This window comes from Cetorhinus maximus, chromosome 2, assembly GCF_964194155.1.
Source record: "Cetorhinus maximus chromosome 2, sCetMax3.hap1.1, whole genome shotgun sequence".
Classification (NCBI taxonomy): domain Eukaryota; kingdom Metazoa; phylum Chordata; class Chondrichthyes; order Lamniformes; family Cetorhinidae; genus Cetorhinus; species Cetorhinus maximus.
The window spans coordinates 182,335,729-182,362,401 of record NC_135880.1 but is presented as its reverse complement, the minus strand read 5'-3'; the positions used below and the strand labels follow the sequence as shown (position 1 = coordinate 182,362,401).

At 41.9% G+C, this 26,673-nt stretch overlaps 1 protein-coding gene across 5 annotated transcripts in view; it reads right to left on the bottom strand.

Moving 5' to 3' along the window:
• ccdc171 (coiled-coil domain containing 171) overlaps positions 1-26,673 on the bottom strand; it is a 226,036-nt gene that overhangs the window by 71,064 nt on the left and 128,299 nt on the right. The window contains exon 21 of one of the 5 annotated variants that reach the window (XM_078530341.1): positions 26,029-26,185. The exons of the other annotated variants lie outside the window; for them this stretch is intronic. Within the exon in view, the coding sequence (XP_078386467.1) occupies positions 26,162-26,185 (24 nt within the window). The 3' untranslated portion in view covers positions 26,029-26,161. Of the gene's footprint in view, positions 1-26,028; positions 26,186-26,673 lie in introns of those variants that run through there. 5 annotated transcript variants of the gene reach the window in all.

Here is a 26,673-nt window from a genome sequence, read left to right as displayed (position 1 = left end):
TAAAATTTTTTTTGACACTTTGTAAAGGTATCCCAGCTCATGTGACATTGTTACATGAGGGGACATGTCTGAATAATTTTGATCTTTCCTTTTTTTACAAACTTTAAAAGTGAACTTTATCTCCCTGAGGCAACTCCGTGCCTCGGAGTTTTCTGCGCTCTTTCGCACGCATGTGCAAAAGAGCGCAGGCCCCGACTCTCCCGCCTACACCTGCCCGCAAAGGTAGCGCTGGGCGCTACCAACCGTGCATCACACTGGGTGGGCCTTAATTGGCCCGCCCACGTAAAATGGCAGTGCGCAACCGATCGTGGGTGGCGATCGGCTCCGTGCCTGCCCACGCCTGCTCCCGACCGGCCCACCCAACAAGCAGAAGATTCTATTTATGTTATTAATTGAATTTAAATTCCATCGGCTGTCACAGAGGGATTTGATCCAGTGTCCCCGAGCATTAATCTGAGCCTCTATTACTAGCCCAGTGATATTACCACTTTGCCACCGTCTCCCCCAACTACAATGAGTCCTCTAGCTGTTCCTCAATAGAAATCAACTCAAATTCTGGTAACTTCAATTCGGAAGTTCATATGCAGACTACTGAAATTTGAATTATTTAAACTTGATCTGTCAGTTTACTAAATGTAAATAACTGCCAATGCACAAGTTAATGTCTCCTTAGGTCACCAAGAACTTGGATTGGCATACGATTATAAAGGGTTTTATAAAAATAAAAGCAAAAGACTTGTATTTATATAGTGCTTTGCATGGCCACCAGACCTGCAAATGACAATGAAGCACTTTTGAAATGTAGTCATTGTTGTAATGTAGGAAATATAAACAGATTCATAGTCAAGGGAAAATAAATGTTTAAGTACAAACATTATCCATACATGTATTATATCTTGATGGTCTGGTACACTGGTCTATTAATCCAATGCACAGTGATAGGATTTGGGTATTTGCTGTAATTTCTCCACAATGTGAGTTATCTGTACGGCCAAGACAATCAGTGTACAGTAAAGCAAGACAATGCTGCTATGGGTTGCAAATATAGGTTGATGTAACAGAGCCTTGTTTTCATTACAGAGCAGATCATGAGAGGAACAACATCCCGTTCATAATAGGATGGGCAAAATTCTATATTAAGGAGTTACCCATATTTTGGCACTAGTTAGCACACACAGGCTACTAATCGATGTGGGCACACATCCTACGGTCCAGGTCACCATATCACTTTAATGAAATAACAGTCATTCTGCAACCTTTAAAAAAAATAAATCTTATTTGATGTATCACTGCCCTTGGAGAATCATCACACAGCAGGAGAATTATAGAGGATTATAGGGTTTAGTGTTTATATCTACTATGTATCACAATTTAAAAACAAAAATACTAGGCTAAGGTACCAGAGGGTTATCAATGCCCATGAAACCTGACCTCAATTTCAAATAGAAGAGTGAAAAAGGGGAGAAACATTATGCTGTGGGGGTGGATGATATGGGGAGGATGTGGGAGCAGAAATCAAACACTTTCAATCTGTACATCTGGATAAATAGTGTCAAATCTGAAAGAATGTTTTTTCAAACACTATGCCAATGTGATTTATGCTAGTAATGCAAAGAAAGTAGGGAGTTTTGATGCATGAATTTTGAGATTATTTCAAAGGCAGTCATTTTAATATAAAATTGTTAATTCAGTGAAATACATCCTAAAAATCACCATTTAATTCTTGGGCTATTCTGGTAACGTGATTTCTTTCACTGCCAAAGTGGGAAGCATAATTTGGGAGATACTGCTGCAATTAATCTGCTAGTCAGAGACATTCTTAGAATTATAGAATGGTTACAGCACAGAAGGGAGCCATTTGGTCCATCAAGTCCACATCCGTTCTCTGTGAAAGCAGTTCAGTAGTCCCACTCCCCAGCCATTTTCCCCTTAACTCTGCATTTCTTTTTTTATCTTCAGTTGCTCATCCAATTCTCTTTTGAAAGTCACAATCGAATCTGCCTTATCTGCCTCTCAAGGCTGTCTATTCCATATCCTAATCACGTGCTGCATAAAAAAAATGCTTTTTCATGTCACCCTTGGTTCTTTTGCTCAACACCTGTGTCCTTTGGACACTATTCTGCCAGTTTACTAGGATTTTGACAGAAGCAAATTTTCTGCATGTTGTAAATAATTCTATAATGATGCCCCAATAATGAATAAAATGGACATCAACTGCACACCCACCTCCTCCCATCCTTACATTTAAATCATTGCTGTCAAATATAGAAAGGGGAGTTTCCATGAGTGCAGTCGTGATTCCATGCCCGAATTAACCAAATTTTAAACTAAGTTTTAAAGTCAAAGCCTTTATATTCTGCCTTCTACCCAAACCATACAAATGAGGGGTAGATTAGGGTGCTTGAAGAAATTACAAGCCAAAGCAATAAATTATTTTAAAAATGCCTACCATACGTGACCTAATCTTCATCAGATTATCCTTTGGTGGATAAACTAGAATACAACTCCAAGTGAAATCTCCATCAGCTACAGCAACCAAAAAGATGACTAAAACGTCCCCAAATCAGTAAAAAGTACAAAACTTGGACCTAGTGTTTGCTTATTTCTGAAGCTCACAATTTTCATGACCTTATTTATTTTCTTTGTCAGGGTTACAATCTGTGGGAAACGTAAACCAAAGTAACCAAGTTTACCAAAAGGCCCCTAAAGAATAAATTACCAACACACTTTTTGTGACGACTACTTTAACACAAATCAGAATCAATATAAATTAAACATGAATTAACAGGCGAATAATACTTCAAAAAAAAGGTCAATTTCACTTTAAATAGTCAATACAACAAAGGTACATCTTTACAGAACCACAAGCACCCACATTACTTCCCGCCAAATGTGGCACCATGTAGCGGCACAGTTCCACAATATGCTGTTCTTTATTCACACAGGGTAGGTCAAGAGTCCTAGCTGACAACAGTTTTCCCCTTTGAGTTTCACAGGTATGATCATCATCAGCAAGGCACACTTCTACAAACCCTCTCTCTCTTGGGTCACAACAGCCCTGATGTAGCTTTCCAGGGTTCCTTTTCAACTGACCAACCAATCATTAACACCCTGGTTCATGGTTTGGCCACTTCTGGCAAAGCATGTAGCTCTTCAGCATCTCTGAGCTATTCACACAGCTTTCCAGGTTTTAGGCCTTTTTAGTCAGCTCGCACAGTATGCCCACGAGATCCTGTCTCATTTTTTGCCAAACAGAAAAACTGACCTCTTCCTGACAGTGATTTGCTTCTTCTCCTCACAAGAATTCTCTGTGTTCCTCCTTCTGTCTCTGTCCACTTTTTCTTTGTCTCTGCATCAGTGTGCTGATCGCCTTCATCCTCCAGCACCTCTGCTTGTAGCTCTCCTTTGTGTCTGTGAGCCACATGGCTTCTTTCTTAACTTCCTTCCTATTTGTATTGCCTTCAGGTCACGGATCACCAGGTCACATGGACCAGTGTTTCTTATTATCCAAGAAAATTATAATTGATCACATTACAAACGATACAAAGTCTTTAAAATGTCCTTTTCAACATTCTTAAAAACAATTACAGACTCCACAGACCTTTTAAAGAAATTACAAATTTTCCGTCACAGCAGTCAAACCAGTATATAAAAACAAGTGCTGTGATAGCTAACATGAGCAAATCTATTATTACTGCTGTATTAACCAAATTCACAGTTATAATTTCTTCAATGAAAGGCAAAAAAGGAGACAGGAGCTCTTGGAGGCAATGTGGAGCTGGCTAAAATAGTCTAAAACCTGGAAAGCTGTGCGAATTATGAACAGAATGGAGTCTAATAGTAAATAAGGTTCATTCCAAAATGGTAAATAATTAACTGTGGAATCAAAACATGTAGCTGCTTGGGTCCAGCTTCACTTCTGCTTACTTGTTCCATGCGCGAGTTTGAAAAAGATTAAGGTGTACTTTGTCTACTTTTCCCACTAAAGGTAATCTTATTTATTTATATGTACAACATTACAAACCTTCTCTCTATAGTAAATAACTGCTGTATAATTCAATACAAATAACGTAGCATACAAGTGCAGCTAGCAGAGCGAGATACACATGACATCATGACAGCCAGGTAAGGAATGTTCCTTTATCTATTTCTTTTTGTACATTTGTTTCAAGTCCTCCCTCTATTATTCCTTAATTAAAAAGTTCTACTAAATTCTGTCCACTATTTTTGTCAGTAACAAAGTATGTAAGCTGGTAACATTCAAATGGTTCCTCCAGAACAAACCTTGCCAGGAGGCCTAAATGCTGCATTTTGATTATATTTAAATCAGGGAACAAGAGGAGACTTGGGATCATGCCAGATACTTGGTCCTGGTAGCAAATCATCTTTTGCTCAGTCCAGAATTTTATCCTCTGATATTTTTACCTAAACAATATTGTTCAAAAATGAGGAGGGCTGTCTCAATACTGCCAGCAGCAAAAATCAGGGGTCAGCTATAACAAGAGACTATAAAATAAAACACTGTAAAATGATTAAATATTTGTGAAAACATGCAAAAATTAATCGGGGGAAAAAGAAGGAATTTCATAAAAAATATTTTACAGGATTTTTTTTTTTTACAAATTATATAAAAACAGACTTCGTTTTATTGTTAATAGCTCTATTAGAAATCATATTTCTTTTGTTGGTGAGTATATAATGCACCTAAAGCATTTTTGCCTGTAAGGAGTAGTTAGGCATCAGGTTTCTATCATATGTTATCACTCTTACTCTTCAAATATGTTCAACTATTGCAACTGGAGTTTAGATTTTGTTAAATGTCTGTGCAGCACAACTTTCCAAGATACAGGATTCGATTTTTGCCTTTATCGCCTAGCATTATGCATCACTAGAGTGATGAGCAGACAGGAAAATTGGGCATTGAGGATCTCAAGCCTGTTACAGAACCTAGCTCATGTTCCTTTATTTAATTTCAATGGAAGGAAAATCAAGTGAGTTCTATTACCTGCACATGATGGTCCATGTCTGATTCTACTTTGAACTCCTCCCAAGTGATGGTTGACACCCCGGCAAAAATGACAAAATTTTACCCTAAGTCTTCAATTTATTTGCAGGTTGAAAAACTGGCAGGTTGCAAAAACAGCAGAAGCTTTCAGTATGGAGATACTGCTGGACCTGAGGCAACAGAGTAGTTTCTTTATGTCACTTACGATTCCAGAAAGAATGCTGCAAACTATGTTCACTCAATGGAAAAGGAAGCCATTCAAGGGCACAGAAACATTAACTACTAAGTCAGAAAAATGTGCAGTTAAACATCACAGGTGACAAACTACAATTTATCATGCTGTAATTCACTGAAATTGTTCAGAATATTGCTTTAAATGTTCAACACATTGACAAGAGTCACAGAGTTCTTAGTCTACATCTTTCTTAGGCAATGTTTGTTACATTGGGATCAAACTATAATCTTTCTATATTATGTCTAACATTTCCAGCATCTGCAGTATTCTGTTTTTATATCACCAATATCTATTTAGGTTCCGACAGCACCACTCGGCTCCAGATCTCATTACAGCTTGGTCCAAACACAGGAACAGAGTTCCACAGGGGATATAAATAATCACAGATATTCCACAAATTTCCTTCATCATACCAGGAAATAATAGTCCTTTTAAATTAGCAAATATTTCTGCTACACGTTTTTCAACATTCTCCAAGATATTTGGTATGCTATGACAATTAGACAGCAAGTTACTATAAGTAACTTATAAGTTAGTGTAATCCTCAAATATTTTCTGGATATATATTTGCTAAATATTTCAAGGTCCTCTTCAAATCCATTCCACTTTAATCTTTTATGTATTCAACTTCATTCCAAATGCATGGGTAATTCTAATGCCGTCTGGTAGGAAACAGTGAAGAAAAAGATCTGTGAAGTAGCTGCGTTGTGATACATGACAGAGTACATTCGCATATGCCTGGAAGTGGGGACATGGATACAATTGTCATGAGGCAGACTGATGAAGCTGTGCAACCAGCTGTTGCTGGGGTCAGGGGTCACAGGAAGGACACGGTGGCTTCTCCTACAGAAGTCCAGCTACATCCAGTGTTCAGGGGTGGAGGGGAAAAGAGGTCTGGTAGTGCCAATCATTGCTCATGCATGCTCATCATTGGTGCTGGAAGCCAGCATTTGGAATTCTTTATTCATGAACCAAATGAGGATAAAGAGTGATGTGGCCTGCATCCATGTGCGAAAAGAACAGTTGTCAGAACAGCCTATGGTCTAAGCTTCCTCACAAACGATAGGAGATGTATCAGCTGAGTACTAAACCGCTTGTTTGTTATCAATGGGCAATGCTGAGATACACTAATTAGTAATTTTAAAAGAGTTAAACTTTTTCTCAGCTCAGGTATCTTTTAATAATATTTTGCAGTAAATATTTTAAAATTGACTCTTTGTTCTTTCAAAGTTTGCCAACCAAGTAAATGATGTAATTTGCCCAGAGCTCCTGTGAAGCAGAAGTCAATTCAACCAGCTTCACATACATAATTTATTCAAAACATTAGTCTCCAATAAGTTTTGAAAACATTCAGGAAAAGAAAGTATAGGAATACTTAACCAATAAGTATGCCAATCAATCGGCATGACTGTAAATTTACTTCAAAACAAATTGATGAGTAGTGTACCTCTCTGGCTAAATCCCAAAGCTACTCATTGCCTGATCATGAAAACAAAAAAGTCTTTAATATGATCTTCCAAGTTCTCAGAGTTCATTTCCCCACAATCATTTGGGAACTTGTAAAGACAGATTCCAATTAAGAGTTCGAAACAGCTAAGACAATAGTGCTGTATAATACAGAAGGTAAGCTACATTAAAAAAATAAGGCTGCTGAAGGTTGGAAATTTTACTTTCTTACTCTTTTATCTTTCAACTCCTTGGGATAGTGCGACATGAATACCAAAAAATTAGTAGTAAAGACAGAGGGCTCCTATATGCAAGTTCCTTTAAAATAGAGTTTAGCACAAATTTATTGTTGTAATAAATGTCAATTGCTTACATGGAATGAGGTTTAACTAATCTGGTGACTATCATTCTGCCAGTTTATGATACATTTTCCAGAGCACATTTGGTAAATAGCAATTTACCTCCCTACCTTAGTAATCTCCTCTAGCCCTACAATCCCCAAAATTATCAGTGCTACTAGTAATTCTATGTAATACTCCAATTCTGGCCTCTTGTGTGTGTCCGATTTTATTTGCTCCACCATTGGCAGCCATGCCTTCAGCTGCCTAGGCCTAAAGCTCTGGAATTTCCTTCCTAAATCTTTCTGCCTCTCTCTCCCTTCCTTCAAGATGCTGCTTAAAACCTACTGCTTTGACCAAACTTTTGTTCATCTACCTCAATATCCCCTCATGTGGCTCAATGTTTGATAATGCTCCTGTTAAGTGCCTTACTACATTAAAGGTATGAGATGGTCTACACTCTGCAAATTAATCAGGGTAAGTTTACCTAGGCCAGAAAAAATAACTGGGCAACTCCCATATCTCACAATTTTAAAAGACAATGAATGCTATAAAATATTTATTCCAGGCTCAGCTAGACAGCTTTTTAATCCACAAAGGAGTCAAGGGTTATGGGGGCAGAAAGGAAAATGGAGTTAAGGCTACAATCAGATCAGCCATAATTTTATTGAATGGTGGAGCAGGCTCAAGGGGCAGAATGGCCTACTCCCGCTCCTAATGCGTCATCTTGTGTTATAAACATCCTCTCAGCATCCACCATGTTAAGCCCGCTCAGGATCTTACATGTTTCAATCAGATCATCTCTCATTCTTCTAAACTCCAATGGGTATTGTGAAGATGGATGATTTATTTTAATATTTTTGGGAATATGGTGGTATTCTGTAAAGAAGGCTGTGAGTGTGTGTGTGTGTAATGAAACTGGGGGAAGGTTATTAAAGACAGCTTGTCTGTGGGAGCAGAGAGATAAAAGATAAAAGTGCTAGATGCATGTATTTGTAATGAGAGGCTATGGTGAAGTTAAATGTACAAGTAAATAAGTTGGGTTTGAAATTTGCATTGTAAGTTAAGTAGGAGCTTGACTTTTCAGCTGTTAAATGTCAAAGGAAGTTTAGAAGTAACAAGGGACTCTTACAACTTACAAAGGGTTCATAGGTAAACAAGAAAAGGTTATTAAATTTTATTTTACCCAAAAGTGGAGGCAATAGGAAGAAATGAAAGATTTTTATATTTTGGAAAAACTGAATTCAAAGAGGTGCTTAGGACAATGGAATCTAAGATCAAAGAGGGAAAGGATATTTAAGGAAAGATGTTTAGTTGAGTTGTGTTGGCTGTGTGGGGGAGATGTCCTGAGACCAGCTCTGTACTGAGAAAAGTTGAGAATTTGAAGCAGACATCCAGTTTCAATCCAGAGAAGTCTTTGTTTTTAGAAAGCAGTCTGTTCCTGAACTGCCTTCAGCTTTTTTTTCAACAGCAGAATGGAAGAGAGCGAGAAGTTGTGTGGTATACTTAATTAACGTAGCAGCAGGTTTGGCCTTGGGTAATATTGCTGGATTCTTATGATTAAAATCTATAAGGGAGCTGTCGCCAAGTAGTTTACTTGTGTGTTCTGACCAAGTGGGTTTTTTGGGGAATGTTTTGTAAGACTGCTTTAACTGTGTCATTTTAACCTTGTGCGTTTGAGATTATTTTTCTTCTTGTTAGTAAATCTTTTAATTTTAAAATCCTAAAAGTATTATTGGGATTCTATGTTTCTGGGATCAGTGGTTTTCCCCTTGTTTTCAAAATACAAGAAAGTTATCAGTACAAGTTTCCGTCTGGGATCTGCCTTGCTCAGCAAATAACATCGGCTGCAGTTGTAACAGTACAGGCCCAACTTGTACTCATAACAAATCCCCTTCATCCCAGGAATGAGTCGAGTGAACCTTCTCTGAACTGCTTCTAATGCAATTATATCCTTTTTCAAATAAGGAGGCTAAAACTGTACACAGTACTCCAGGTGTGGGCTCACCAACATAACATAGCTTCCCTACTTTTATATTCCATTCCCCTTGCAATAAACACCAATATTCCATTGTCCTTCATAACCACTTATCGCACCCACATACCAACTTTTTGTAATTCATACACCAGGACACCCAGGTCCCTCTGTACTGTAGAGTTCTGCAATTGCTCTTCATTCAAATAATATACTGCTTTTCTATTCTTCCTGCCAAAGTGGACAAATTCATTTTCCTACATTATACTCCATCTGCCAAGTTTTTGCCCACTCACTTAACCTATCTAAATCCCTCTGTAACCTCTATGTCCTCTTGACAACTTACTTTCCTACCTCTCTTTGTGCCATCAGCAAATTTAACCACCATACCTTCAGTTCCTTCATCCAAATCATTGATATAGGGCGGAATTTTCCCAGATTTGCACTAAATGCGGTAGTGGGCGGGTAAAATGGAGTCCTACCCGCCGACAAAACTGGCAGGCCGTATCGTCCTGAGCCCACCTCATTATTTATTCACTCCCGCAAAACACACCGTTTCCATGGCGGGCAAGCTGTCATTCGCCCGCCTGACATTACATCACACCGGTCACTATCTTTAAAAGGCAGCCGCCAGCAAGGCGCTCATTGCCACGAGCTCACCACCGCTGCCTGGGAGACAGGGCCAGCAAAGGAAAAAAAAGACTGCAGCCCCCACTTCAACAACGGGTCCCTTGAGCGACTGCTGGATGCCCGCCAAGATGAGCTCTACCCCCGCTCTGGCCGCAGGATGGTCTGCGAAGTCACCAACCCGGCTTGGGAAGCGGTGGCCGCAGTGGTCAGCGCAAATGCCCTGCAGAAGAGGACAGCCACCCAGTGCCACAAAAGGATGAATGATCTCCTCCGTTCCGCCAGGGTAAGTCACTCTTTTCATCACTCGCAACCCTCACACTCACAAACCCATCACACATACACAGGGCCCTCACTCACTACCAATGCAAGGGACATCACCATTCACTTTTTCACACATACCTGCATTGTCCTCAGCTCGTCCATGGGACCACTCACCACCCACACAGGCCAGGCATACTTATCATCTGGCCTGGCAGGCATCCTAATAGACTCTCCCCCTCTCTATCTACGCAGGACAAACTGGTACACAACAGGAGGGAAAGGTTGCATACAGGTGGAGGGATGCCGGAGATCAAAGTTCTGACAGAATTCGAAAACAGAGCCATCCAGCTGGCCGGTGATGACCGGGACCGGTCCTGTGCTGAGGGTGAGGTCGGCGCTGAACTACTAAGTGAGAATCCAGCAGTGCAACATCCATCAGACAACCATGCTGTGAATGATGTGTCTTCTTTCACAGGCCACTGTCATGCACTAATTATCTCTCTTGTTTTCGCAAGAGTAACCTCGGGCCGTGGTGAGACCGTACCTTGAACAGTGTGTGCAGTTTTGGTCTCCTTATTTAAGGAAGGGTGTAAATGCATTGGAGGTGGTTCAAAGGAGGTTTACTAGATACCTGGAATGAGTGGGCTGTCTTATGAGGAAAGGTTGGACAGACAGGGCTTGTTTCCACTGGAGTTTAGAAGAGTGAGGGGTGATTTGATTGAAGTATACAAGATCCTGAACGGCCTTGACAAGGTGGACATCGAAAGGATGTTTAATCTTGTGGATAAGTTCAGAACTAGGGGGCACTGTTCTAAAATTAGGGGTCGCCCTTTTAGGACAGAGATGAGGAGAACTTTATTCTCTGAGGGTTGTGCGACTTTGGAATTCTCTGCCTTAGGCGGTGGAGGTGGAGTCATTGAATACTTTTAAGGCAGAGGTAGTTAGATTCTTGTTAGGCAAAGGAATCAAAGGTTATCAGGGTTAGATGGGAATGTGGAAATCGAAACACAAGATCAGCCATGATCTTATTGAATAAGAGAGCAGATTCAAGGGGCTGAATGGTCTACTCTTGTTCCTATTTCTTACGTTATGTTCTTATCGACCAAACAACCGACAGAGTCCATGACCCATGGTCTCCAATCAAGCCCCAATGAAAACTCTGAAGAGGAATCTGGAGGTAAACTCCCTGAAGGCCCATCACAGCGCTCACCCACACCCACACCCACCAGAAGCGCAGAGACACACCTTGGCGGGATCAAGCTTTAGACTAGTCTCGGGATCACAATATGGTGAGCACATTACACTTTCTCATCCACAGCAGGTGGAGGCAGGAACTTCCCAGGTCCCCGGTACTTGGAGGACTGCCGGAGGCCAGAACGTTGCTCAGTCCAAGTCAGATAATGAGCCTCTGGACTCTGGTAATGTCACAGTTGCTGGAGCTGCAAAGGCAAGCTAAGGAACATCAGGAAGTGATATCCGCTGCACTCCTCAGATTGCAAGGCACGGCGGAGGAGTCTGTCCGCCTTCAGGCTGAGGTTATAGCGCCTGCATTGCAACGCAACAAGGTCAACACTGGCAGAATGGCAGCTGCCATGGAGACCTTGGTCCAGGACAACATTCCTGCACTGTTGCGCGGGCTGAACTCCATCGCTGATGCCATAATTGGCCTCCAACAAGGTGTATGCGAGGGGTGCTGGGCAGCTCGATCTCACTCCAGCTACCCCTTCCACTCACAGAAGTCAGCCAGGGGCCCTTGGGCACCCATATGGAGGAAGATCAGCAGGTGCACACTCTGGGGCCATCCACACAGGTGACTCTGGGAGTGACCAGCCCATCCGAATCCCCTCTTCCTGTGACCTCCGCAGCTCCAGATTCACAGGCCAAGGAGGGTGCCACTGACACATAGCAGGACCCCGAAAGCAGGCTGGGGCCCTCCAAGTCTCGGCCCTCCAGAGGACGCTCGCCAAAGTCATCACAGAAAGGCGTCACAGTCAGCCTCATCCCCATCGGCGTCCTCCTCATCAGAGGAGATGTGCAGCTCCTCCATCTCCTCCTCAGCCAGCTCCTCTCCCCGTTGCAACACCAGGTTGTAAAGGGCGCAGCAGACGACGATGATGCATGACAACCTCTGCGGACTGTATTGCAGGGCTCTACGAGACCAACCCAGGCACCAGAACTGCATCTTCAGCAGCCTGATGGTCTGCTCCACCAAGTTGTGAGCTGCTGCATGAGCTTCATTATAGCGTCGTTCTGCTGCAGTCTGAGGCCGCCGCACGAGTGTCATCAGCCACGGCCTCTGCGGGTAGTCCTTGTCCCCGAGGAGCCAACCCTGCAGCCTCTGTGGACCCTGGAAGACTGCAGGGATCCTCTAGCAACTCTGGATGTAGGCGTCGTGCACACTCCCTGGAAACCGTGCACACACCTGCAGGATGCGTTTCTGGTGGTCGGCTACCAGCTGCTTGTTCAGTGAGTGGAAGCCCTTGCGGTTGAAGTCCACTGAATGTAGCGGCAGGGACCTGAGCACCCCGAGTGAATTCAATCGCACCCTGCACCTGTGGGAATCCTGAGATCAGGGCGAATCCAATGGCCCTCGGTCCTGGGCGAAATACACAAAGTTGTGTGCTACGGAGAAGATGGCATCCATGACCTCATAGATGCATTTATGGGTAGCAGCTTGTGAAATCCCACAGAGATCACCCTGTGGAACCCTGAAAGGAGCCACTGGCATAGAAATTGAGCACCATGGTCACTTTCACAGCCATTGGCAGTGGATGCCCTCCATGTCCCCTTGGCACCAAGTCCTGCAGTAAGCAGCAGATGTGAGCCACCAGGTCCCAAGACATGCGCAGTCATCGGTGACACTGGTTCTCAATCATCTGCAGGAATGGCCTTTCTTTAGAACTATAGACCCCGGGTATCGCTAGGTACTGGCCAGCCACGGCTCGCTGTCGCTCCTGGATAGCGTGTGCAGGAGCCCAAGGTGCCCCTTCTTGATGAGATTGCTGCTTCTGCCTGTGCGCAACCAGGAGCCTCAGTCACTCTCTCCCCCATCTTCTATGGTCTCTGTAGGCCATCCGGCATACAGCTAGGTCACCAGGATCCATGATCCTGACGTGGTCCTCCTGCAGCATGAAAGAGACAGAGAGAGACAGAGATGTGGTTATCATATCATGGCTGTGCTTAGCACCTTTCCTGGCCCTGTGACTGCCCCTCAACGTTTTCTGTAGAGCGCGCTGCATGGCAGCCGTCAGCCTGCGACATGGGGGAGACAGGTCCCAATCAGGATGTTGAGATTTCAAGGGGCTGTGAGCTCCTTCAGCAGTGGCTGCTACATGGCCAGCGTTGGCAAGGAGGTTGTATAACGTGTGCAGTCCAACTGCTCCACAGCCCAATTAAGTGGTGGTGGACTCAAAGTCTGAGCTGGGGGTGGGGAGTAAGGTCTGGAGCGCTTGGTGAGCCTTTGGTGCCTCCGCATTACTTGCATGGGCAGGTAGGCTAGGGGCCTGACGGCAATCATATCACTGTGGCTGCACCTCAATTGCAGAGGCATGGTCAGTTTATACAGGTGTCCCTAATGTATGGTCACTTCCCTTGCTTACCCTGATCCCCACCTTGATTGCCTGTGCGCAGGACGCAGCACCAGGGCAACACTCGTTTGGGGGGGGGGGGGGGGTGCTGGAGTGCGGGGGGTCTGGCCAGCCCTTGCCCCCGACCCCCCCCTCCGCCCCGAGCAGTCACCTCAAAGGCTGGCCAGCACTTGCCCCCCGGACACCACCCCCACCACAGCAGTTGCTTCTAGGGCCAGGTATCAGTTGTCCCCCCCCGGCACCAAAGGCCTGTAAACAAGAGGCGAGCTCTGGAGAGCACTGCTGCTCACTCACCTCAGTTCCCCCAAAGTGAAGGCCACCAAGTGCAACAGGCTGTGTGCTGTTGTGAAACACGTCGGCGTGCTTTCCCGCCACCATGGACAGATGTTACAGCGGGGTTCCAAGAGCCTAGCAGGATGGCCTTTTAATTATATCTTAATGTATTACAATTAGCTCCCTGCCGATCCTTGGCGGGAAACACGGCCCGCCATTGGCGGGCTAAGCGGACAATCGCGACCTGCCTTCTTGCTGTCATGAAACAGGTCACGCCAAGGTCCGCACATGCCACCTATCATGCCCACCACCAGCGGGCTCGGAAAATTCCACCTGTAGATTGTAAATAGGTGAGGGCCCGGAACTGTAATAGCTTGCCAACCTGATTGACCTATTTATCTCTACTCTCTGCTTCCTGTTAACTAACCAATCCTCTATCCATGTTAATATGTTACCCCCTCCGCCATCAGCTCTCATTTTGTGAAGTAACCTTTGATGTGGCATCTTATTGAACGCCTTTTTGAAATCCAAGTACACTACATTTATAGGTTTCCCCTTTATCCACATAGCTTGTTACTTCCTCAAAGAATTCCAATACATCAGTCAAAATTTCCCTTTCACAAAAACCATGTCGACTCTGTCTGATTGTATTTTGATTTTCTAAATGTCCTGCCATTACTTCCTTAATAACTGTTTCTAGCATTTTCCCTATGACAGATGTTGGGCTAACCGGCCTATAGTTTCCTGCTTTGTCTCCCTCCTATCTTGAATAGAGGTGTTACATTAGTGCTCTTCCAACCTGCTGGGACCTTTCCAGAATCTTGGGAATTTGGAAAGATCACAACCAATGCATCTACTATTTCTGCAGCCAATTTTTTTAAGACTTTAGGATGAAAGCTATCAGGTCCAGAGGGCTTGTTAGCCTTTAGTTCCAATAGCTTTTCCAGTACCTTTCCCCTGGTGAATGTGACTGTTTTAAGTTCCTCCCTGCTTTTTACCTCTTGATTTTCAAGTATTTTTGCTGTTTTTTGGTGTCCTCTGCAGTGAAAACAGACGCAAAATATCTGTTCAACGCTTTCACCATTTCCTTGTTTCCCATTAATTCCCCAGTCTCACCCTCAACCGGATCAATGCTCACTTTAGTTACTTTTTTCCTTTTTAAATACTTGTAGAAACTCTTGATATGTTTTTATATTTCTAGCTAACTTTTTCTCATACTCTAATTCCTTCCTCAATATTTGGTCATTTTTTGCTGATTTCTAAAATCTGTCCAATCTTCTACCACTAATCTTTGCATCTTTGATGCTATCTTTAATTTCCTTAGCTATCCACCAGTGGTGCATCATTTTCCCGGAATTTTTTTTCTTACTGGAATATTCTTTGTTGAGAGTTATAGAATATCTCCTTAAACGTCTGTCCCAGTTTCTCTACTGTACTACCTTTTAACCTATTTCCCCAGTTCACTTTAGCCAACTTTGTCCTCATACCTCTGTAATTGCCTTTATGTAAGTATAAGGCACTACTCTTAGGCCCACAATTCTCGCTCTCAAGCTGAATGCAAAATTCAATTATGGTTATGATCATTGCTACCTAGAGGTTCCTTTAGTGTAAGGTCATTAAACCTGCCTCATTGCACAATACCAGGTCTAGAATAGCCTGCTCCCTGGATGCTCTAAGAAATGGTCCCAAAAACACAATGAACTCATCTCACAGGATACCTTTGTCAATCTGATTCATCCAAATCTATGGGCAGAATTTAACATTCGGCGTGCGGGCGCATGCCCGACATGCTGGAACATAAAATGGCACGCGATGACGTTGGGCGTGCGTCCCGACATCATCGCGAACTCGCGCGATATTTCGTTTGACGCACACGCCAGAGTCAGCTGCACGCCCACCAATAATTGAAAGGCCGCTATTAGCTAGGTAATTTTATGCTGCCCATCCAACCTTACAGTTGGCGGGCACGCGAAAAGGCCAATGGTCCTTTATGTTTTTAGGAAGCGTCATCCACAAGCAGGATGAGGTTTCCTAAAGGTAATACTGATGAAATAAATGCTTCATTTTGAAAATAAAAACATGTCCCATCTCATGTGACACAGTCACATGAGGGGACATGTTTCATTATATTTTTAATGTCCTTAGATATTTTTTTTAAAAAGTGCTTCAATCTCTGAGGCAGCTACGTGCCTCGGAGATTGAAGCGCTCTTTCGTGTGCATGGGCGAACTGTGCGCCAGGCCTGCTCTCCCTCCTCCCCCCGCCCGCACAGGCAGCGCTCACGCTACCGCTTGCATTCCATGCAGGGCGGGCCTTAATTAGTCCATCAGTGTGAATTCACGGTGCGGAGCCAATCACGGTCAGCGGGCGGCTTCCCGACTGCCCCCGCCCGACACAGGAAAAATTCAGTCCTGTCCAGATTAAAATGCTCCATGACTATTACTGTGTCTTTCTTACAAGCCACCATTATTTCTTCCTGTATACTTCTTTGTAGTAACTACCCTACAGAGAAGTTAGTTAGGAGACCGCTCAGCTACTCCCATGTGACTTCTTAACTTTGCTATTTCTTATCTCTACCCAAACTGATTCTACATCTTTAGAACTAAGGTCATCTCTCACTATTGGGCTGGAAAGGAACTTGCAGTGGGAGGGGGAGGACCCAGTTGCCGAGGTCCATGTTGGTACCAACGACACAGGCAGGACAAAGGAGGTTGTTCTGCATAGGCAGTATGAGGAGCTTGGCACCAAATTAAGCAGAACCTCTCTGGATTATTACCTGAGCCACATGAAAGTTGACTTAGGAAAAATCAGATTAGGGAGACAAATGCATGGCTCAAAGCCTGGTACGGGAGAAGTGGGTTCAGGTTCGTGGGGCACTGGCACCAATACTGGGGAAAGTGGGATCTGTACCGTTGAGATGATCTACACCTGAACCATGCTGGGACTGGTGTTTTTGCGAGCTGCATAACTAGGGAAGTAGAGAGGGTTTTAAACTAAGTAGTGGGGGCAAGGGTACAAATTTGGGAAGACGTGGTAAATCAAAGAGTAGAGACAAGGCAAGAGAGAAAGGTATTATTACTGGAGATGAAAAACAGATGGTGACAGGAAGGGATAGACTACAAAGCTAATAGTAAATCAACAGATGAGTCTAAAGATTATAAAACGAATCAAAGGATAAAACTAAAGACTCTGTATCTGAATGCACGAAACATTCGTAACAAAACAGATGAACTGAGATCGCACATAGAAATAAATAAGCATGATTTGATAGCCATATCAGAGATATGGCTGCAGGAGGACATGGATTGGGACCTGAATATTAAAAGGATACAGGGCATTTAGGAGGGAGAGGAAGTGAAGAAGAGGTGGAGGGATGGTTCCATTAGTTAATAATGGTATTAGCGCAATAGAGGCGGATGACCTAAGTTCAGGAAACCAGGATGTGGAAACAGTTTGGGTAGAGATGAGAAATGGTAAAGGCAAGAAATCATTTGTGGGAGTTGTGTACAGGCCTCCAAATAGTAACCACATGGTAGAATGGAGGAAAAGGGAGAAATAAAGGGAGCTTGTCAGAAAGGCATGGCGGTAATCATGGGAGATTTTAAATCTACATTTAGACTGGAAAAATCAGATGAGCAAAGATAACCTAGATGAGGAGTTTACAGAATGTCTCTGAGATAGTTTCTTGGAACAGCACATTCTGCAGCCAACCAGGTAGCAGGCTGTACTAGACCTGGTATTGTGCAATGAGACGGGATTAATGATCTCATAATGAAGGAGCTCCTAGGTAGCAGTGTCCATAATATGATTGAATTTTACATTCAGTTCGAGGGAGAGAGGAGTGGGTCCGAGAATATGTTTTTAAACTTAAATAAGGGCAATTATGAGGGCATGAAAGCAGAGCTGGCTAAAGTGAATTAGCAACTTAGGTTAAGGGATAGATCAAATGTTTGCCACTGCATCTCTATTAAGGGGATATTTCAGAATACACAGAATAGATACATTACAATGAGCAAGAAAAAGTCTAAGGGACGGACACACCATCTGTGGTTAACTAGAAAGGTTAAGATAGTATCAAACTTAAAGAGCATATAATTGTGCAAAGATAGGTGGTAGGCCAGAAGATTGGACAGAACATAAGGAACAGCAAAGGGTGACTAAAAGATTAATAAGGAGGGAAAAATTAGAGTACGAGAGAGAGCTAGCAAGAAATATAAAAACATAGTATGAGTTCCTATAAATATTTAAGAAGAGTTAACAAAGTGAGCGTTGGTCCTATAGAAGTGAGTCTGGAGAATTGATAATGGAAAACAAGGAAATGGCAGATGATTTGAACAGATATTATGCATCAGTCTTCACAATAAAGTATACAAGTAACATCCCAGAAGCAGCTATAAATCAGGAAATGGAAGACAGGGAGGAACTCAGGAAAATTACAATCACCAGAGAAGTGGTACTGAGTAAATTGTTGGAGCTGCGGGCTGACAAGTGCCCAGGTCCTGATGGACTTCATTTAGGGTCTTAAAAGAAGTGGCTGGTGAGGTAGTTGATGCATTGGTTTTAATTTTCCAAAGCTCCCTAGATTCAGGGAAGGTCCCATTAGATTAGAAGATAGCAAATGTAACTCCATTATTCAAAAAGGAAGGGAAACAGAAAGCAGGAAACTACAGGCCAGTTAGCTTATCAATCATAGGAAAAATGATAGAAACTATTATAAATGCTGTATCAGGGCACTTACATAAGTTCAAGGTAATCAGGCAGAGTCAACATGGCTTTGTGAAAGGGGAATTATTTTTAACCAACTTATTGGAGTTGAGGAAGTAACGTGCTATAAAGGAGAACCAGTGGGTATACTATAGATTTCCAGAAGGTATTTGATAAAATGCCACATCAAAGTTTACAGCAGAAAAGAAAAGCTCATGGTATGGGGTTAAAATATTGGCATGGATAGGAGATTGACTAAAAGGAAGCAGAGAGAAGTCATAAATGGGTCTTTTTCAAGTTAGCAAAATGTAACGAGTGGTGTGTCACGGGGATCTGTGTTGGGATCTAAACTGTTTACAATTTATATAAATGGCTTAGATGAAGGGATGGATGGGATGGTTGCTAAATTTGCTGATGACACAAACATAGTTAGGAAAATAAGTTGTGAAGAGAACATAAGGAGGCTACAAAAAAGATATAGATAGGTTAAATGAGCAAAGATCCGGAAATGGAGTATAATGTGGGAAAATATGAAATTGTCGATTTTGGCAGGAAGAATAAAAGAGAAGCATACTATCTAAATAGTGAGAGTTTGCAAAGCTCTGAGATGCAGGGGGATCTGAGTGTTTAGTGCATGAATCGCAAAAGGCTAGTTTGCAGGTACAGCAAGTAATTAGGAAAACTAATAGAATGTTATCATTTATTGTGAGGGAATTGAATACAAAAATAGGGAGGTTATGTTTCAGTTATATAGAGCGCTAGTGAGACCACACCTGGAGTACTGTGTACAGTATTGGTCACCTTATTTTAAGGAAGGATGTAAATGTGTTGGAAGCAGTTCAGGGAAGGTTTACCAGGCTAATACCTGGAACAGGCAGGTTGTCTTATGAGGAAAGGTTGGACAGACTTGGCTTGTATCCACTGGAGTTTAGAAGAATAAGAGGCAACTTGATTGAAACATAAGATCCCGAAGGGACTTAATAAGGTGGATGTGGAGAGGATGTTTCATCTTGTGGGAGAATCTGGAACTAGGGATCACTGTTTAAAAATAAGGGGTCACCCAAAACAGATGAGACAACATTTTTTCTCTCAGAAGGTCGCGAGTCTTTGGAATTATCTTCCTGAAAAGGCAGTGGAAGCAGTCTTTGAATATTTTGAAGCTGAGGTGGATAGATTCTTGGTAAGCAAGGGGTGGTAGGTTGTTGGGGGTAGGTGGAATGCGGATTTGAGTTTACTATCAGATCAGCCGTGATCTTATTAAATGGTGGAGCAGGCTCAAGGGGCCAAATGCCCTACTCTTGCTCCTTGTTCGTATGTTCATATGCACTAACATCATCCGTAATTAACAAAGCTACCCCACCACCTTTCCTAGCTCTTGTCCTTCCAAAATGCCAATTACCTTTAAATATTCAGTTCCCAGCCTTGGTCACCTTGCAGCCATATCTCTGTAAAGCTATCAGGTCATACATATTTGTTTCTATTCAAACTGATAATTCTTCAGTTTTGTTACAAATGCTACAGGCATTCAGATACAGACTCCTTAGTTCTGCCCTTTTTCCCCTTCAAAGAGGAAGATATTGTTTTCTAATTGCCTTTACTTATTAAATATCTTGATCTGATAACTTATAGCCCATTTCCAGTTTACTGCCTAAAAATGGTGGTGAATAGTCAATCATATTTCTATAACTTGCCAAAAGGCAGCACTTAAGATGAGCACAAACACAGGTAAAGTATACAATCAACAAGGTGCCAATCACTAACTATTTTGCATAAGTTTCTGACTAGAGTTTCTGTTTTTAAGTTTGAATTCCACCTTTTTATATATAAGTTTTTATTAGCTCTTCAAATATCTATGCTTCAACACCTTTGGATGAAGAAATCATTGCAGTTAATTTTTCAATTTTATATTTGCTGGATTTTTATATTCATTAAAAAGAAATATCTCAGGGTTAAGAAATCATTTTGAAAACACTCCTGTCTGAATTGCAGTGAAGTGCAAAATAAAGCTCCTTTCACTTTCGTCCAACAATGTATCTCACAATTCCCCACCTGCATAAGAGCACTCTCTAGTGTATTAACGTGACATCAGTCCCATGTTAGAAATTCTTGTGACTTGTCTGAGCAACACAGCTAATTCAGCTTCAATCTCCTGCCAAGGGAACCAGTTTCTTGGTTCTGTAGCATTTCTTTTTATATCTGAAGCCAAGAGGATCTGGATAAGGGAGCATTCTGATTTTGCTGAAGTATATAGACCAGGTTATCTGTAAAATAGGATTCCCTGGGTAGCAAGTTGCACTTGGATTCCAAAAATGTCGGTAATGAACCCCTAAAGCAATTCTGTAGATTCTGCAAGTGTTGAGGCCATAGCAAGATTAAAATGGTGTCACTTCTTGGTAGATAATTTTTAGCCATGTACTTGACAAACAGTGACCCTTGCACTTGGATTCCAAAAATGTCGGTAATGAACCCCTAAAGCAATTCTGTAGATTCCGCAAGTGTTGAGGCCATAGCAAGATTAAAATGGTGTCACTTCTTGGTAGATAATTTTTAGCCATGTACTTGACAAACAGTGACCCTTATTATTTCAGTCCACTGCAGGTACACGCTAATGACCCTCAGGCCAGGTATCCTGGTTTTGTGCTGAAGGTTATTTTGTTACACAGAAAACTTCTCATAATATTTTGCTCATATGTGGAATATTGCTTATGAAGATGTGCCTTTGGAAAGGTTGTCCCGTCCGTTTGTGTTATCTGAACACTTGAAGGGATATTTGAACCACTACACTGGAAGCACAGCTGGCATTGGTATTAATTACATCAGGCTTTAAAAAAGATACTTCAAGAGTTTAGAAGCAATTCAACAATGAACAAAATCTCCAAGTCAGGTTATCCCTGTAATATTCCTCCTTCTAGACAGTGGGATTAATAAAAAGTGATTGGATTATTAGGATTGCACTGTAAAGCATTAAACTCCCCTGCCCAAAATGGATAAAGCATTTTGAATTCTTTCATATGGCAGATCAGTAACATTTGCATAACATGTTCATTAATCATATACAGTTTCTTCCCCCCTGACTGTTATTATTGTGCACTAAAACTTTTCATAGTGACTGATAACATGCCTGTGCAAAACTGACAGCAACATTTAAAGACTTCCTCTACTCACTAAGCCACATCATATGCTTTACACTAGCCTAATTAAACCCCTTGACAAACTTAATGATTCTGAAATTTTTAACCTTGGAACTGAAAGTTTCTGCCTACCTTTGTGTAATACAAAAATAATGGTAAGTCGTTGGAAACCTACTAATTTCTAACAAGCATGAGTTCACGGTCCTTCTCAAGTATGTGATGGCTTGATATCCAGCAAGCATGCAGGGGAGAACAGGATAAATCAAGTTTAATAACTCTGCTCCTAATTGTTCCCCCAATGCTCAACTCTAATTACTCAGAGAACTCTCTCGACTGTCACCTGATATTAAGTTGTTGGAAGCTGAGCGTGGAACAGTGAGATAATCAATAAACATTTAGTGGGCAAAGGGATGAAGATCCTGCTTTACAGTGGGAAATTGCAGCACCCAAAGCCCTTCTGCTCATGACAAAGCCTATGGGATAGCCAGACTGATTGCAAAGCAATAATCCAAAGCACTGTTTTAAGGTTCTGAGACCTTCAGGCAATTGTAAGTTAGAAAGGAAAAGGTGAACACGGTCATCCTAATTACAGCCCACTTTCACACATTTCACACATTAGCAAAGACAGGCCAATTAGGTGGAGAAAAAGATAAGGAAAGTTTTATTTGTATACTAATTAAACCCTGATGAAATTAAAGTAAAAATGTACTGCCTAGTAATTGTGTCTCTGAGAGAGGTCAATATGGCTACATTTATCTGAACTGCACACAGTATTGGAATATCACAGCTTAATCCAAGACAACACAACTGCTGCACCAAGAATCATAAAAAAAATTATAAGCTAATCATGTAAGTTGAGGGTGTTACATTTTGCCTTATTTGCAGTATTACAACCACAGCAGAGAATGCTATCCATCATAACAGGCCCAATTAGGTGGAGAAAAAGATGAAGAAAATTATATATATATATATATATAGATAGATATCTATATATATATATATATATATATATAGATATATAAATAATATATACATTTTTTACGTATATATAAAAGTACATTTCACTCAACATTCACTTTTCAAAATTTAATTTTAACTTTGAAAAATGTGGTCATCTGAACCATAATTTCAGTAATGTTCCAAAACAGTCCTTCCATGCAAAGACAGGCTAATGTTAATCATGTTTCTGTAGATTTATCAAAACACACATAGGTCTGTAAATAGATGGCTTATCTATTTTTAAACCTTGCTAAACATAAGTGAGTACAGGTTTGTTTTGCTTTGAACCTTTATACAGCAGTTTCCAAATTGACATAAGTAGCCCTAAGGCATATCAGAAGACTAACTTCCTAAATGTATGACTTGATTACACAGAAGTATAGTGTTAAGTAATGAGACAGGGTGAAAGTTACAATTTTGATAAAGAAGTGTATTGTATCCAACACAAAGTATAGGTACAGAAGGCTATTTGCACAGGAGTTTAGCACATTGTTCTTCTTGGTAATACAGAATTTTTTCTCCAAAAAATGTTCTTCTATGTCTGGAACCTGGGTTGGAATCCTGCTCACAAAGGCAAAATGAAGCATCTTTGCCTCTGCACCAAAGCTCCAATGAGAAAAGAGTTTTGCACAGTCTCAACTAAGCTTCTAGTATGGGACTAGAACATAAGATGCGTGCAGAAACTAGCACTCTAACTCCTGCTGCTTTCATAATGCATTTTTACTGTTGGTTTAACATCTCTTGAGCATAAACCAGATGAACAATATAAATGTGCTGGTGGTAAGACAGCTCAAAAGAAGTTCTCATATCAGTGATGCTGTACATCAGCTGCAGTACATAATTAATTGGTGCAAAGTTCTATGAGAAAGATAAATGCTTATGGTGTAAAACTGCTGGCTTCATTACACTATTAAAGTTTTAATGGCTGAAAATAGCTAACAATTTTCAGTCTGTTGGAAAATAAATAGATAATTCTGGGTACATTTTATACATTTGAAAATAAGTTTATCAATAATTGTTGTACTTAGTGTTGTAGGATTGTGGGGAGATATTTTTCTGCTTGGTTACACAGGCTTCACAATTCATGCAAATTGGGCCAAATCAGTGCCAAAAGAAGAGGAATTTCAATGTGTAAATTACATCCAGTGCAAATCGAATTTCTATGATCTTTTGCCCTAGTTTTAAAAATGTGCTGGAAGGCAGCCCTGCCCACAAAGCTGGCCCTGCCCCCAATTGAATTAATAACCATGGCAAGTTTCCACTAATTATGCCCATTTGCAGGCCAACAAAGAGGCTCTTAAAATCAAGCATTTATTTTCTTTTAGGCACACAGGCACCTTTTAAAAGCATTTAAATGGTAAAATAATATACCAACAAACTGGTGAATGTACACCAGCAAAATTAGTAAATGATTCCATTTAAAAAAGCTAAAGTTACTTTCAGTTATTTAGAAATCAGCTTATTCACAAGTGATGGACTAGACATTCTAATTAAAAATGCTTATTTTTGGCTTGGAGCAGAAACTTGAGCGAAAAATTCAATTCGAGAAAGCAGTGCAATTCTGAGCGTAAAGTGAGCCCAGGTTTCCGATTGTGCCCAAGAAGAAACTCTACCCGGTTAGGTGTAAATAGCCTTTTATGCATTTCCCTAGGGTTTTAGCTTATATGCTACTAGATTTATAAGAGATCAGGAGAACCCTGCAAAAATTCTATCTTCAGACATCTTGCACACCAACTTGTTGTGAATTCTGAGCTTTCAAAATGGTATGTGATAAAAATTAAGTACCTGTACTTTCAAATACAATTTTAATTTAGAGTCTTTTACTGGATTGCCATTCAGGATTATCTAAAGTATATCAAGGCTAGTAAACTAGTATAAAACGTAAATAAATTTTGATTCAGTACTAGATGCATTTCAGAATATTGAAATTATTATCAATGGCAGTGTTGCGGTTTTATTATACCATTGTTTCGGGTTAAATAATTTTTTTTAATAGCGATTAAAGTGATTGACAAAGCCTATGGGTGCGTGCCTCAGCATTATCGGCTAAGTGCAATGAATGATATACCACTGAATCAGTCAGACAAGGAACATCTTGCTGAGTTAATCAATATTAGGCAAGCAGTAGTTGGGCACCACAGCTGGCCTTCATGTCCCAGGGTAGAGAGAGAAATCAGACAAGGTTTCTTTTGTTCACTATTCAGCAGCCCCGCCTGGAAAATGCAGGTTTGCAACTGCCAATTGACGACACATTTGGGCTTAACTGTGCCATCAACTGCTGAATGGACTCCTGATAATCACTGTCTCAGTGCACATATTAACAACAGACAAGAAGGAGTGGGAGAATGCAGCATCGCAGAATCTTAGCAGAGTGAGATTCAACATCTTCAGGAGGGGAGTGGGAGGGGAAGGGGGGGGCGAACGTGGGCGGAGGAGGAGGGGGGGGCGAATGTGGGCAGAGGAGGAGGGGGGGGCGAACGTGGGCGGAGGAGGAGGGGGGGTGAACGTGGGCGGAGGAGGAGGGGGGGCGAACGTGGGCGGAGGAGGGGGGGCGAACGTGGGCGGAGGAGGAAGAGGGGGGTGAACGTGGGTGAGGCGGAGGGGGGGCAAACGTGGGTGATGCGGAGGGGGGGCAAACGTGGGTGGAGGAGGGGGGGAGCGAACATGGGCGAGGAGGGGGGAGAACGTGGGCAGAGGAGGAGGGGGGCAAACGTGGGCGGAAGAGGGGGGAGAGCATGGGCGAGGAGGAGGGCCACGTCAGCAAGGAGGGGAGGGGAACGTCAGCAAGGTCGGGAAGGTAGAGGAGAGGAGGAAAGGGGAAAGCGTGCAGCAGAGAGGACAGTGGGTAAAGGAGAAGGTAAAAGGTAGAGGAGAAAAGCAGTGGAGGGGGAGGGTTGAAGGGAGGGAGAAAAGTGGGATGGGAGTGTAGGGGGAGAGAGGGGGGTTAGAGGAGAGGGAGAAATAAGATGAGAGAGGGAGGGAAAGAGAGGGAAATTGAAAAAAATACATTTAACATTTCTCACAATTTATGCTCCTGATAAACCAACAGTGTTCAATAACAAAAATAAAAATAAAAATACTTGGAAAAACTCAGCAGGTCTGACAGCATCTGCAGAGAGGAACACAGTTAATGTTTCGAGTTCGAGTCCGCATGACTCTTCAACAATCTGTAGAATCTGTTGAAGAGTCATACGGACTCGAACTCAAAACGTTAACTGTATTCCTCTCTGCAGATGCTGTCAGACCTGCTGAGTTTTTCCAGGTATTTTTATTTTTGTTTTTGTTTTGGATTTCCAGCATCCGCAGTTTTTTGCTTTTATCTTAATGTTCAATAACATGTTGATTAGATTTTGCAAAAAGTTGTCCTATGGATGAAAGATTATCAGGAGGCCCACCCTGAGAAAAGAGTCACGTGACAATGCTTACTGCTGGAAAATCAAAGAGTGTATCCCACAGCGCACTGTTAAATCTCAAGATCATCTCCAGAGAAAACAGATCCATGTAGTTCTTCTTCAAAAGGCAATCTTTGCATTTCAGAGTGTTCTGTAGATGTCCTGCTTCTTCAACCCCACCAACTTTCAAAAAGTCTGCTTAAGCAGATACTGCATGTAACCAAAACAAACCTTATAAAGCAGCAATATACAGGCAGAAAATAAAGCAGCATTAAGCCAAACAGATCTAAAAACATGACCATTAATTAATCAAGGAAAACAAAATATTTATAAAACCCAATCTCATGAGGAAAAATTTTCCGGTCGGCGAGCGGGGGTGGGCCTGTTTGCTGACATGTAAAATTACGCGCAGTGACGTCGGGCAGGCATCCCGACATCACCGCGCATCATTTAGATCGTCACTTCAGCGGGCGTGCATTGGAGTCGACTGCACGCCCACCGAACTGTCCAATGCCTATTAAGGCTATTAAGAAAGTAATTAATGTTGTTAAGAATGCTGCCCGTCCAACCTTAAGGTTGGTGGGCAGGCGAAGAGCCCAGGCAGCCTTCGTATTTTTCATGAAACCTCATTCATGGGCAGGATGAGGTTTCATGAAGGGTTTATTAACTAAACAAAAATTTTTGAAAAAATTACTGGA